This window comes from Hyperolius riggenbachi, chromosome 10 (genome assembly GCF_040937935.1).
Source record: "Hyperolius riggenbachi isolate aHypRig1 chromosome 10, aHypRig1.pri, whole genome shotgun sequence".
Lineage (NCBI taxonomy): Eukaryota > Metazoa > Chordata > Amphibia > Anura > Hyperoliidae > Hyperolius > Hyperolius riggenbachi.
Genome location: NC_090655.1, coordinates 143,549,479 through 143,564,805, shown reverse-complemented (window position 1 = coordinate 143,564,805; position 15,327 = coordinate 143,549,479). Strand labels below are relative to the sequence as shown.

The 15,327-nt window shown below is 43.4% G+C and overlaps 1 protein-coding gene across 4 annotated transcripts in view; it reads left to right on the top strand.

Annotated features, from left to right (window-relative positions):
- Positions 1 to 14,293, top strand: part of GRID1 (glutamate ionotropic receptor delta type subunit 1) — a 1,791,150-nt gene extending 1,776,857 nt beyond the window's left edge. For 2 of the 4 annotated variants that reach the window (XM_068258558.1, XM_068258555.1), the window contains one exon: positions 13,360 to 14,293. In XM_068258558.1, the coding sequence (XP_068114659.1) occupies positions 13,360 to 13,788 (429 nt within the window). In that variant the 3' untranslated portion in view covers positions 13,789 to 14,293. Of the gene's footprint in view, positions 1 to 12,316; positions 12,440 to 13,359 lie in introns of all 4 variants that reach the window. The other 2 variants (XM_068258556.1, XM_068258557.1) reach the window with 2 other exon arrangements.
- Positions 14,294 to 15,327: the final 1,034 nt, after the last annotated feature.

Sequence of the window (15,327 nt, the reverse complement as noted above, 5' to 3'; positions counted from 1 at the left end):
AGCGTGGCCTTCTCTTCCTGCACCTCCTCTTCCATCTTGTGTGCTGCGGGGTTAGCGTTGCCGGTCCCATTGGTAGTACTATGACAGCTTTCCAGGATCTCATTTGCCCCCCCACTATTCCCAAGCCATTTTGCAGAAGTTTCCCTCATTTTTTAAGGTTTTTCTGGCCTGCAAAGCAGAAATATTCAGGTCCCCATTGACTTACATTGGGTACAGAATTCGGCCCGAACATGCCGAATATCGGGCGACGTGCGACCGAACCGAACCCGAACATTTTGGTGTTCGATCAACACTACTCAGAATCTTCATGTTAGTAAAGCTGAATTGAGACACAACGGCCCTTATTCAATTCACTATTTCCCCAAGTTTTCTTCAAAGAGTTATTTTTTCATATTTTGTTTAAAATAACTTTTGATCACTCTGCAAATGAAAAAGTACCAAAAAGTAGGTGAAAAGTACTTTCAAAATTATTCTGAAAAATTTTCTCGCTTGCTGGTGGCTTAAAAGGCATTTTATTGATAAGATGTGTAAATATCACCTATGAAAAAACTGAATTGAATAAGGGCCAATGTGTCTTTCTTCAGGACTGTTTTTTTTTTCTTCCTTGCAACCTCAATGGTAATCTTCCACATTTCCAGAGTTGTTTAAAGGATATCCAAGGTAAGGGAAAAAAACTAGCATTACTTACCTCGGGCTTCTTCCAGCCCCTAGAGGTCATGTGTGTCCATCGCTGCAGTTCCGGTCCTCTCTCTGAGCCCACTGGCAGCCTCTAAAGTATCGCTGCCTCCTGGGTTGGCATCTTCTGTGCATTCATGGGCATGTTCTCATCACCAGGAGCATACTGACATATGCGCAGAAGACGCTGACCCATAGGGGGTCAGTGAAACTTCAGAGGCTGTCAGCAGGACCAGAGAGAAGACCTGCAGTGAGGGACAAACACACGTGAACGTTAGTGGCAGAAATACACCCCAGATATGTAAAGCTAACCCTTGTTCATTTTTTGCTTGCAACCCCTCATACAAGTCAGTTTATAAAGCACTTGTGATGTTGTTATCACACAGGGAACACTCTATGCCCTAAATTTCTCTAGTCCATTCAAAGTTGCCATATGACTTTTGAATGCCTCTCTGACCATTTTCCACTGGTAAGGGTCCTAGTCATGTCTCAGTCCTATGAAATGTAAACCTCTCAGTCATCACCAAACAGATGAAAAAAATGAATCAGTATAGACCCTAGCACTACACTGTCATATGGCAGTGCAAGGCCTTTTTCAGATCAAGAAAATCATGATAGGATGATAGTGTGTGTAGAACAGGTGTTTTCAATGTTGGTAATAGCTCATAAGTGATCTAAAAAGATTGAGTTATTTTAAAAATTGTTCTAAGCTGGCAAACAAAAATTGGAACCCTCACCCTGTTTTTTCAGAGCAAAGTGGGGTTGCTAAAACATTATAAAACTTGTAATTAGGAGACTGCCATAACATACATGCCACCATGGATTAATTAAAGGAGTCATCAATCAGATAATGCTACCCCCAGTAGTACTTACCTGTGGCTTTCTCAAGCCCCTAGCAGCCACCATGTCCCTTGCCGCAGCTCCTCCACAACCTCACCCTCTACTGCGCGAACACCACTGTCAATCACCTCCACACCTCCACATGATCTAGGGTGTACTGTGCAGGGGCAGTAGTTCTGCACCTGTGCAGAATGCTCTGGACCACATGGAGGTGATTGACAGCATCGATTGTGCAGGCGCAGTAAAGGACGCCTGGCAAGGTTGGCCTCTGCACCGTCAGGGACTGGGAGTCAGCGGCTGAGATTGGAGCTGCAGCGAGAGACATTGCAGCTTCCAGGGGCTGTAGGAAGCCCCGGGTAAGAAGTACTGGGGGTAGCATTATCTGATTGATGACTCCTTTAAAGATTAATTCATGCGTGGGTTCAATCACATACATGCCACCATGGATTCATTAAAAATGAATTCCTGCATGGGTTACATGCACTGGGGTTACACTATATGACAGCAATTGAGAAAACTCAAACCTGGCAGTACACACGGAGATAAATTCTACTTTAACAAATTAATATAAATACATATTAGTAGCACACCATTTTTAAACTATAAGTATTAAATATTAATGTTCCACTTCAATTTGCAAGGACCTGTCACCAAAACACAGACTAAACCTGCACTTTTTGACAATAGCGCTCTGTTTGGACTGTCCACAATATGCTATGCTCCTACTTAAATGCAAACAAGTAATTTTAACAACCATATAGCATTTTCTGTTAGGAACTTTATGGAATGGCTGTGTATGTATTTGTGTATGTATTTGCATGTAAAATGAGATCTGTAAGCTTAAATCATGTTTACCAAAATCTTTGTTAGATAGATAGATAGATAGATAGATAGATAGATAGTATTAAACTGAGTGTTCTTTTTTCCACAAAAATGTACTGAAATTATATTTCAATTTACTTAAAATACACATTGGATAGGATACATCCAATACATAATTGGATAGGATATACAGTAGCTAAAAACTACATGTGAGAACTAACATGGTTTATTTCAACTTGTTAAAAGTTTATATTTATTAGCTGGAAGCAGGGCTGCTCAACCCGAATATCCAAACTTGTTTACGCTATCCAATTTGGATTCGGATTCCTATCTGTGGATATTTGGCCGCATAACCCGATATCCGCGGATATTGCAGATATCCGGATCCGAAATACCGTAACTAAGGAGATGATGTCCTGGAGCCATTTCAAGGGCTCCCAGCAGAAGCCCTAGCAACCAATCACAGAGGGGAACCCTAGCCAGCCCCACCTGACCTCATTGAGCCAATCAGAGGGCTCCCAACCTAAACCATGGCACCCAATCACAGAAAGGAACACTGGCCAGCCCCCTGTATAATAAGGAGGGCTGCCATGATGAGACATATCGTCTTAGCTTGCTGAATGCTCACCTAGAGACATGCTCCAGTGCTGGTGGCCTACCAAGGGCTGTACATAGTTATAATCCTAAAGTTGTTCAGTGATTAACACCTTCACTACTATCACTACACTGTTGGTAAATCGTTAATTAGCTTGATTGATGTCATAGCGTGGCAGTCAGTGTGTGCTCCAGTGCTGCTGGGCCAAGGGCTGTACACAGTGATAAGCTGTTCAATGATTAACCCCTTTCACTATCACTACACCATTGTTAAATCATTGATTAGCTTGATGTCATTTGTGTGACAATCAGAGAGTGTGCTGCAGGCAGCTGCTATGTGTCTGTGTGTGTGCTGTGTGCACAGACCAGGCCAGCTGCTGCCTGCTGGCCAGCTGTTAGCCTTAGGTATAGGTTAGGGATTAGGGGATAGGATTACTATGTGTAGTTAGTACTGTAGTACTGCATTCAGTGTGCTAGTAGTTGTTAGAGTAGTAGTACTACTGTGTTAGCTTTCTACAGAACTGCTGTGCTGTGAGCAGTGCCAGTGTGACAGTTAGTGTGCACTAGTGTCTTCTCCACTGCTGTCTGACTTTCACCCAGCACTTGGCATGTGTCACGTGGCACTTGGCATGTGTCACGTGGCACTTGGCGCGTGACACTTGGCAAGTGCCACGTGACACATGGCAAGTGCCACGCGACATGTGCCACGTGCCAAGTGAAACGTGCTAAGTGCCAATTGCAACATGCCACGTCCGGCATGCTCCTGGCACACATTACACCTGCTGCTGCTGCATTGCCCTGCTCCTGCTGCCTGCGCAGCTCCCACCGCCAGGCCAGGGTGCCATAGGCCACTGATACCACCTATAGTTACCCCAAAACACAATTGCTGCGTAATTTTTTTTGGAGGTGTCTTGTTTGAAAACTGTCATGTCCCAGTTGTGCGGTTGGACTTTGGACACAATGTGGGCTGAACGACCGCTGCCTGGAACCTAGGCCTAATGTTAACTGACAGCCATTTTTTTTTGGGGGGGGGGGGGATTTTAAGTCCCCACATCATCAAATAGTGTTCCCCTTTACAAATAATGATGCTACATGCCTCATATACCCTAAAAAAAAGTTTGTAAAGCAATTTAAAGGCCACTTCCGGTTTTCTATCCAGATATCCGAATCCGCTGGATACTAGGGTCGGATATCCAATTCAAATTCGGATCGGGAAATTTTGAACTCAGATATCCGACCTGGATCAGATAGCGGGGTATCCGAATCTGATCCGGATTTTGAAAAGGGGTATCCGAGCAGCACTGGCTGGAAGACGTAAAAGCTATAAATGGGATTTCTGTTCAAGTTTTCCATAATTAATTAATGTTCTTTCTCCAAAACTTTGTTTAATGGTAGGTAAAGTAGCAGAGGAACTCTACCTTCTATGAATGTAGATCGTGCATATAAGATTGAATGCATAATTTCCCACTCAAAATGTGGATAATAACCATATAAATCAATAATTGTTCAATTAGACTAAGTAATTGTTTTTATGTCATACTGCAGTGCTGAGGTACATACTTACAGACTACATATATGGGAGTGACAGTGCTTAAAGGGACTCCGAGCAGTGCAAAAACTGTGGAAAGTTGCATATCATTTTAAAGCTCTCTTTCTCCTCTTTCCAATGATATATAAACCGCCACCCTACACCTTTTCGTTTTCGCTATTTTCGCGATTGAAATTGCCGCGGCCGCAATTTCGATCGCGAAAATAGAGAAATCTAAAAGGCGTAGGGCGACGATTTAGGGGTAGTCAGAAAGAGGAGAAAGAGAGCTTTAAAATGATATCCATCTTTCCATAGTTACATTGTATTACACAGGGCGACTTTTTCTCAAAGTCAGCAACTCCATTCAACAGAATCTGTCCAGTGTTCTTGTAATTCAGTCTCAGCTAGCACCACTACGGATAGGGAGATCAGACCTCAACAACTCAGACTTTGTGCACAGACTGTGCTGATTGATCGGGAATTAAGCTTCAAGAACCAAATCTTGCGTGTTGTGAAATATACCTTCTGTCACCTAAGAAGCATTGTAAAATTGTAGCACCTCATGGATCAGCAGAACTTCCAACCCTAGTACATGCCTTCACCACATTACATTTGGACTACTGCAATGTTTTCTATACAAGCCATCCAAACAAAGACCTGCACTGCCTTCAATTAGTACAGAATGTCACTGAAAGGCTGTTAACAAGCCAACCCCGCCATTGCCACGTAACACCAACCTCACTCACTCAACTGCCTACCAATAAAATGGAGAATTCTGTTTAAGATTGGCTTATTGATATTCAAATCCTTGCACAGGTCCCTGGATTCCTGAATTATTTGTTGCAACAGCATCACACCCCCCACAATCTTAGATCAAAAGAATCTATTAAAGTGGATCCGAGACAAACTTTTGCATTCATCACTAATGAGCCCCTTACATAAAATTATTTGTATAAGGAACTTTCTGAAATTTTTTTTTATTGCTAATAATAACTAATTTCGATTTTACTAAATACGCCACGCCCCCTTAGATCTCCTAACGCCGCGGCATCAGGTCTCATGCAGCTTTGAATCATGGGACCTGATTGTGGAGAGGAGGAGGCTTTCTGTGAAGGGGCAAGCTTAGGAGGCAGCATGGGCGTTCCGGACAGGGGCTGCTGAAGTCACGCGATACTAGCGTGAGCAGCGTCACCTGTCATCTTGTCCGGCGATCAGAGCAGAGGATTAGGATCAGGACGGAGCGGTTGGCAAGCCCCCAACTGTGCCGGGTTGGGGGCCCCTCCCGCTATCCTGCTGCCACCCCCCCCCCCCCCCCCAATGTCCCGGGCTAGGCAGAGGCGAAAAAAATGATCGCGGCACCAGCCGCGCAATGCGGGGAGGGGGGCTGCCGCTGCATCATTCCTCCCTCCCTCCGGCTCTCTGCCTACTGTGTGTGTCCCCGGGAGGCAGTTTGTGTTTGTGCAGCAGAGCGCGGTGTCACCTTACCCGTCCAAGCACTCATATCGGCAGCCGGCTCTTCTCTGCTGGTTCCTGTTTACTATGACGTCATAGTAAACAGGAACCAGCAGAGTGAAGTCGGATATCGGTACGAGTGCTTGGACGGGTGACACCGCGCTCCGCTGCTCAAACACAAACTGCATCCCGGGGACACACACAGTAGGCAGAGAGCCAGAGGGAGGGAGGAATGATGCAGCCCCCCTCCTCACATTGCGCGGCTGGTGCCTCGATCATTTTTTTGCCTCCTCCCTACCCACATGCACCCTCTTCCCCACCCTTGGGCACTCTACTCTCCACCCCTGGGCACCCTCCTCCCCACCCACATGCACCCCACTCTCCACCCCTGGGCACCCTCCTCCCCACCCATGGGCACTCTACTCTCCACCCCTGGGCACCCTCCTCCCCACCCCTGGGCACCCTACTCTCCACCCCTGGGCACCCTCCTCCCCACCCATGGGCACCCTACTCTCCACCCATGGGCACCCTCCTCCCCACCCATGGGCACCCTACTCTCCACCCCTGGACATCCTTCCCCCCACCCAAAATGGCACCCTCCTCCCCATCCACACGCACCCTCCTCCCCACCCATGGGCACTCTCCTCCCCACCCCTGGGCACCCTACTCTCCACCCATGGGCACCGTACTCTCCACCCCTGGGCACCCTTCTCCCCACCCCTGGGCACCCTCCTCCCCATCCACACGCACCCTCCTCCCCACCCAAAGTGGCACCCTCCTCCCCACCCATGGGCACCCTCCTCCCCACCCATGGACACCCTACTCTCCACCCAAGGGTACCTCCCCCCGCACCCAGTGGCACCCTCCTCCCCACCCACATGCACCCTACTCTCCACCCCTGGGCACCCTACTCCACCCCTGGGCACCCTCCTCCCTACCCATGGGCACCCTCCTCCCCACCCATGGGCACCCTACTCTCCACCCCTGGGCACCCTTCTCCCCACCCAAAATGGCATGCTCCTCTCCACCCACACGCACCCTCCTCCCCACCCCTGGGCACCCTACTCTCCACCCAAAGTGGCACCCTCCTCCCCACCCAGTGGCACCCAGTTCTCCACCCACTGGCACCCTCCTTTACACCCAGTGGCACCCTTCTCCCAACCCACTGGCACCCCCCTCCCCATCCACATGCACCTTTCTCCCCACCTACTGGCACCCTTCTCCCAAGCCACTGGCACCCTCTTTAGTGGAAAAAGGTCTGCTTACTCTTTAGTGCAGGCTTTCTCAACCAGGGTTCTCTGGAACCCCAGGGTTCCTTGAGTACTCTGCATCATACCTCCCAACATTTAGGAAAGGGAAAGTGGGACATTAAGGCCACACCCCTAACCACGCCCCCAATGGGAAGCACGGTGGCGTAGTGGTTAGCTCTCTTGCCTTGCAGCGCTGGGTCCCTGGTTAGAATCCCAGCCAGGGCACTATCTGCAAAGAGTTTGTATGTTCTCTCCGTGTCTGCGTGGGTTTCCTCTGGGCACTCCGGTTTCCTCCCACATTCCAAAAACAAACGGATAAGTTAATTGGCTCCCCCGAAAAAAAATTGCCCTAGACTACAGTACTTACACTACATAATATAGACATATGGCAATGGTAGGGATTAAATTGTCAGCTCCTTTGAGGGTCAGTTAGTGACAAGATATATATATACACTCTACAGCGCTGTGTAATATGTTGGCACAATATATATATACTAAATAATAATAATAGTCCCGCATTCCATAAAGAAGGTTTAAAGGGATACTGTAGGGGGGTCGGGGGAAAATGAGCTGAACTTACCCGGGGCTTCTAATGGTCCCCCGCAGACATCCTGTTTTGGCGCAGCCACTCCCCAAAGCTCCGGCCCCGCCTCCAGTTCACTTCTGGAATTTCTGACTTTAAAGTCAGAAAACCACTGCGCCTGCGCGCCCGTGTCCTCGCTCCCGCTGATGTCACCAGAAGTGTACTGCACAGACACAGACCATACTGGGCCTGCGCTGTGCGCTCTTGATGACATCAGCGGGATCGTGGACACGGCAACGCAGGCGCAGTGGTTTTCTGACTTTAAAGTCAGAAATTCCAGAAGTGAACCGGAGGCAGGGCCGGAGCATCGGTGAGTGGCTGCGCGGCCACAAGATGTCTGCGGGGGACCATTAGAAGCCCCGGGTAAGTTCAGCTCATTTTACCCCGACCCCCCTACAGTATCCCTTTAAAGAAATAAAAAAAAAATGATCGAGATGGCAATATAAGATGCAGAATGCCAGTAATCACAATGTATATTAATTCGTACCTCCCTCCCTTCCTCCCTCCGAATGTGCCCCCGTGTCCCCCTGTTTGCAGAGTATAAAGTGCGGAGCGGCATTCATCTTACCGTTCATCCTCGCCGGCATCTGGCTCTATTGATTCCTGCTTCCTGTGACATCACAGGAAGCAGAATGAAGCCGATGCCGGCGAGGAAGAAGAGTAAGATGAACGCCGCTCCGCTGCGCACTTTATACTCTGCAAACAGGGGGACACGGGGGGCACATTCGGAGGGAGGGAGGTACGAATGAATATACATTGTGATTACTGGCATTCTGCATCTTATATTGCCGGCTGGCGCCTCGATCTTTTCTCCCTGCTCTCTGCCAATTGCCGGTGGCCGGGACATAAGGGGGCCACATCAGGATTGCGGGAGAGCCCCCCAAAAATGTGGAAAACCTCAAGGGTGCCAAATACGTGTGTGTGTATATATATATATATATATCTGAACTGAGGTCTGCTACACTTTGGTGCTATATATATATATATATATATATATATATATATATATATATATATATATATATATATATATATATATATCTCTGTGTAAATCCAGGAACAGCTGAGTGCCTGTCTTCTTCCACAGTTTGTGTTCCAATACCCTGCTTCCTTATCACACAGGAGAGCCCCAGCACACACTGAGCATGCACGGGATTTCGGAGGCAAGGGGAGGGAGAGGGGAGTGTAGGGGAGTGGAGTTTGCACAGTCTGAGGTGTGGAGATAAAGATAAGATTGCCTGTGTAATGATTACAAGTAGAACATGGCAGCTCTCATTGTATAACAGGAAAATATATTTATATACTGATGAAGGTGTTTGCTGATAGTTTACTCTGTAAACCATCTAAACTTAACTAAACTAAATAAAGACAAATTACTTTTTATAGTTAGTTTTTCATCTCGGATCCGCTTTAACTAGGTCATCTCCAGAGTCCACCTCAAACCTTTGGAGATAAAGGCCTCAATTCACTAATATCATGCTGGAGATAATAAGGCAAGAGAAAACTTATCTCCACACAGTGTGAGAGTTATCTTATCTTGCCATTCCTTAAGTTGCCTCCTCTGTAGTTAAGTTACCTCCTCTGTAGTTAAGTTACCTCCTCTGTAGTTATTTTCACATGCAGATTATTGACAACCTGTCTTTAACTTTAGAATTCTGGAGTTATTTTAAGGATTGAAGAGTTAACTTAAAGACAGAAGAGTTAACTTTAGGTTTGCCTCAGGTAAAATGTTTCCTGAATACTACATGCCTTATCACCATGGTGATAACTCTAGAAATGTTATTAAAGACAGGAGTTAAGCTTAGTAAATTGAGGCCAAAGCCTTCTGTCATGCTGCCCCTACACTTCCTGAAACACCCAATCAGGATATCTCCAACCCTGGGAGCATTTAAGTCCACACTAAAAAGCCACCTGTTTAGTCTGGCATTTACGAAAATCTGGCTATTTCATCTATAACACAGTCCAGCCTGAGGCCCTGCATTGATCTGAGACATAGTTATGCACTTTGAGTCATATGAGAGAAAAGCACTTTACAAACCAGGGGTTTAAAGTGAATCCGAGATGAACTTATATCATTGCATAATTGTGTTCCTTTCCTATTGTTTATAGGGCTATTCTCAAGCCAAATACTTTTTTGTTTTAATACTCTAATTCCCTATAAACTAAACAAGCCACGCCCACAGGTTTTCAGAGAGCCATGGCACTTTCAGACAGTAGCAAGGGCTCATGGGAGCTCAGTCTGGGTAAGAGGAGGGGGAGGTATTACTAGCCAGAGATTTCAGAGGCAGAGGGGAGGAGAGAGGAGGAGGGGGGATTAGGTTTTTTTTTGCTCAAGATGCAGATAAGGTTGCCTCTGTGTAATGTTTACAAACAACATAATTGCTGTCATTGTATCACAGGAAGAAATAATCATATTCTATTAAAGCTGTTTGCAGCTAGATTTGCTGTGTAAACTATCTAAACTTTAGATAAGATATATAGACAAGTTACTTGTTATAGTTAGTTTTTCATCTCGGATCCGCTTTAATTAGAGAGGAGCACCCTCTGCGATCGCAAGGAGGCCCAGAGCTTTGGGGAGCCCCAACTACTAACCTTACCCTCCAATACAAACTATACTTCAGACCCGTTTTTTTGTGCCTATTCTTGTTATGGGTGTGAAGAGCATGAGGGCCACACTTGTTTTTTGACCCTTGGGAGATGGGGCCCAATACCATGAAGGGCACCAAGAAGAGGCAAGGAAAGATGGTGTGAGCATTGGGGGGCACCATCAAAGTGTTGTTGAGGGGACCAATGAATTGCAGTCATGCCACTGTTACAAATGTTATTGTATTGTATTATTGTAACTCATCCATATAGCACACCCAGTTTAATAAGCACTGGGACTTCCATTTTCTTACCTCTGTAGCTGATCACACCTTTATGAGCATAACCCCAACCACTCTTCAATTCCCTGTCTTTAAACTGGATAGTGAGGAGGAGTGACACAATAATGATGTGGCGGTCGGTCTGCTCTCCCCTTCTAATATTAGGTAAAAGTACCTGCTAGTTACCACCTTAGGGTAACTTGTTTAATTTGATGTGGAGGAGTGATGTCCAGGAATGTTATGAAGAGGCTTTTTGGCACTTCAAAGTGTTATCTGATCCATTTGTCTTCTTCTTTTGTACTACATTTCTCACAGTGGAGTGTGGTGGAAGGTTATTATTGGCTATGTTTGTGTGAAGTTTTTTTTTTTTTTTTTTTTTTGAACTATGGTTGCCATTGGAAATAAGACTGTTTAGGTTTATAGCAAACATGATATCAGCTCTTCAACTACTTGATGTTCTTTCGTTCTTTATCTGTAAAATTTGTATCTGTAAACTTGCAGCAGTGGCTGGATAGTATACTAGTGAAGGACTCTGCCTATGCCACAGGAGACCAGGGTTCGAATCTTGGCTCTTCCTGTTCAGTAAGCCTGCAACTATTCAATGAGGAGACCTGGGGCAAGACTCTTTAACACTGCTACTGCCTACAGAGTGCACGCTAGTGGCTGCAGCTCTGGCATTTTGAGTCCACCAGGAGAAAAGTGTGATATTAATGCTCCATGTCTTATCACATTTTAGATACAAAACAAAAAACAAAATAAACCTTATACAATTTAAAATCATATTAAAATATTTCAAGTGCACTACCAGGAGCAATAGGTGGATTAAAAGGGTATTTTACAAAATATATTTATGCCTATGCTGTGTTGTAGACACCAGAAGGTGATCTCAGGCATAACCCTATCCAAAGTAGCAGACAGGATAGAAAGGGATGCCAAAGGACCAATAGGGATGTCGTTTCTAAGACCTGCCTTAGTTCACTATACACAGTATAAAGCTGTGATCGTGGTGGTATTACAACATGCTTGTGCACACGTTTCTGTTTTAGCCAGCCTCTGTACCTAAAAAGAGCATTCACAGAGTAAAGTTAGCTATATATAAGTTGATAACAGCCTGATTTGGCAAGCGAGCATTCATGCCTTAAAGTTCCAGAGCAACATACATGTTTATATCCGTATGTGTGTACAAAGTCTAAATGTACCATTGACAACAAAACTGGAAAACTTACATTAGAAAGAAAAAAAAAAAAAAGTAAAGATCATAGCATGCCTTGTAAATCCCTTTCTAAATTCATCAACCATAACATAGACCTTTATCTGAAATGCATATTTTTATATTTGAGAAAACAGCAGGGACACATAGGTTCTCTTCCTGATACATGAATGACACTATGGCCCATATGCAATTCATTTTTTTCCTGAGTTTTCTCCTAGGAGATAATTTTTCACCTTCTCCACAAAGTGATTTTCAGCACTTTGCATTTGAAAAAGTTCAAAAAATTCGGTTAAAAAAAGTATAAAACATATTTTGAGTATTTTCTTGCTTGCTGATAGAGATAAATGTATTTTATTGATAAGGTGTGGAAATATCACCTGAGAGAAAAAGGAGAAAAGTTAATTGTAAAAGCACCTCTCTGTTTTAAATTAGCACATAGTGATCAGGATGAGTCCTATTGAGGAACTGGCCTCTTTTTGTGTGTTTTACATTTAGGAATGCGTCCAAAGGCATAACTACTGGGGAGAAGCTTCTGCAGCTGCAGTGAGACCCAGGGCCATGGGAGCCCCAAATTCTTACCGTACCTCCCTCTGATAAAGGGACCTTACTACAGAGCAGGTATTGTTGTAGCCACACTTTTTATGGGTGTGGGGAGTCATTGTGGTCCCACTGTCATGTGAGTCATGATGGCCACACTTGTTATGTGACCTCTGGCCAATAGTCCCTCAAGCCATGGGGTCACCATAAAGGAGGGGGGAGAGGCAGGAATAAAGGATTGTGAACATGGGGGTGTACCATCAAAGTTTTGCTGAGGGTAGTCCAATATTTTTTTCTTTTGCTGTGGAAACTCTGGATATTAGTTTTACCTGCAGAGCTTATAATCTTAAATGATGTCTAATAGATGCTGCAGATGCTAAAGGGTTATCTCTGCCACCTGAGACTCCGACAAACTTTTTGTTTTATGCTGTAGAGTCAGGTCAAGGCCAAGCAGTCAAGCAAGGTCATTAACATCTTGATAGACTCACATAGAAAGCTGACCAATGTTACCTGAATTTCAGAGCTGCAAACAAAAGTGGTGTCCATTAACTTCTTTGTGATGGGGGGTCTACCATAATGTTTGCTTGCAAAGCAATTCTTAACTTCAGCTACTTTTTAATAGGAATTAACCTCACTGCAATTGCACAGTGTCTGAAGTTAATATATAAAAAGAGAAATAAAGAATATTTATATTATGCTTAGTATTCTTGTATCTTTTGAATCTTTTATTGGCAGGCGTGATATGTAATAACTTTGAATTGACTTTCACAGTTGTAGAAAATCTATTTTTATCAACCACCACTAATAATTTTTTAAAAAATATTTGTGCTTTAAAGCATACAATATAGCAATGTTGATATGTTTAATTGTTTTATATTAACTTACTAACTATTTAATCTTGTAGAAATTCATATTGATAGATTAATATAGCAACTAAAGATATTTACATTTTTAATTCTTATTTGTACTCTGGGTTCTGATTTTTACATTTTCCTTACTAGGATAAAGAAGTTAACTTGGAGCAAGTTCATCGGAGAATGAACAGCCTAATTGATGAAGATATGGCCCATAAGCAACTCTCTACTGCTTCCATTGAAATATCAGCACTGGAGATTGGTGGAATGCAATCTAGTCAAACCTTGGAGCAAGTTCGGGAATATCAGAATACTCAACTTTCAGTCACTACCTTTTTACCTGAACAATCGAGTCATGGTGGTGGCAGAACACTTTCTTCTGTTTCAAGCAGTAACTTGCCCCTGCCCCTTAGTAGCTCAGCAACCATGCCCTCTATACAATGTAAACACAGATCGCCAAATGGAGGACTATTTCGTCAAAGTCCTGTGAAAACGCCCATGCCAATTTCATTCCAGTCCATGCCAGGGGGACCCATTCCAGAAGCCATTGAGCCTTCTCATGGAACATCTATATAGTTATAAAAAAAAAGAGAAGAAAAAACCTGCAGAGATTTTTAATACAACTAAAAAAACACAAAAATATAAAAACTCTTACATTTTTCTTGTACATATATGTAAATAACAAAAGAATGAAGTGGGGTAAAAGTGTATTTTGAATATTCCCATTTTTTGAAGTCAGTAAAACAAAAAAAAATGTATGAATGGCTTTGTAAATTTTGTTCTATATGAATTAAACAGCAACTTACTTGTGACCCTTCTCAAGTGCCAAAGAAGACCTGTGACTGGGACAGAAGGCCATTAGCCCTTTGACATGTGTTTCATTTTCGGTTCATTAATTGCCTTGACTATCACACATACAATGCTCTAGTCACCCTGCGGCAGATCATACAATAGGCCGAAAAACAATTTACAGACCAGCATTAGTATAAAAAAATAGTTGTGCTCTAAAACAAAACTGGAAAGTGTCAGTTAAATTACAACTGAAATGTTTCCTTCTAACAAAAATTATTTGGGATTGAATCTCCACAAAAATTTCTAGGTTAAAGCACTGGTTTATTAAATTGTATTTTATGTGTACTGTGCTGTGTGGCCTTTTGATTTAACCTTTACAATTGGCAGGATCTATGATATCTTTGGTGGGAAATGGAAAGGTTAGAGGTGAAAAGAAAAATCTGTTGAGCAAAACCTGTAATAATCTTTTTTTGTGGCACGTACAAAGAAAGGTTGGTTGGGACCGATGATTTATAAATGGGAAAAAGAAAGTAGTTAGTTGATGAAACACACAGTTTGTATTAGCTACCTGAGTTCTTAAGTACATTTCCTGCCACTAAGTAAAACACAACTTACTGTTTATAGAAAAACATGTTCTAAATAGAATATACATACAATTAACACTTTTTTAAAATTATTTTTTTTCAGCTAGTTTTTCATTATTATTAACAAAAGTGATCAAACAAACAAAGCTATGTTTCAAGCAGATATTTCATTTTTTTTCTTTTGTTTTTGGCTTTTATGATTTGGTGAGATTAAGATATTTTTGTAGAGATTTTATATGTATCTACAGTGAGATATATGTGTAAATGACAATTTGACTGACTTTGACCTTTGACTATACAATAACATATTGCAGAAAGCAATCTAACTCAGTAAACCAGAGCAGCCAAGAATTATTTATATTCTCTTCCCTTTTGAAACTTTTAGCTTAGAAAAACAATCAGATATCTATAAGCAATTTACCATGTTATAGAATAACATGTGTCAATTTTGGAGTGTAATGGCTACCCTACCCTGTTCATGTGATTAAGGCACCAGGAAATTTGGGTGCAGGGTAAAGCAAAAAAAAAAAATGGCTCACTCTGCTTCTGCAAAAGTCCCAGCGATGTTGATTAATATTCCCACTCCAAACCACCATTGACTTAGGGGTAAGGTGTAATTTGGCTGCCAGCCATTGCTGAGAACTGAATTATGCTGATTTTAGCATAATTTGGGCTCCGTCTTTCTCTACAGCCATAATTAACACTACAGCCGGTGGCAACACCTGGTGCACCAAAAATT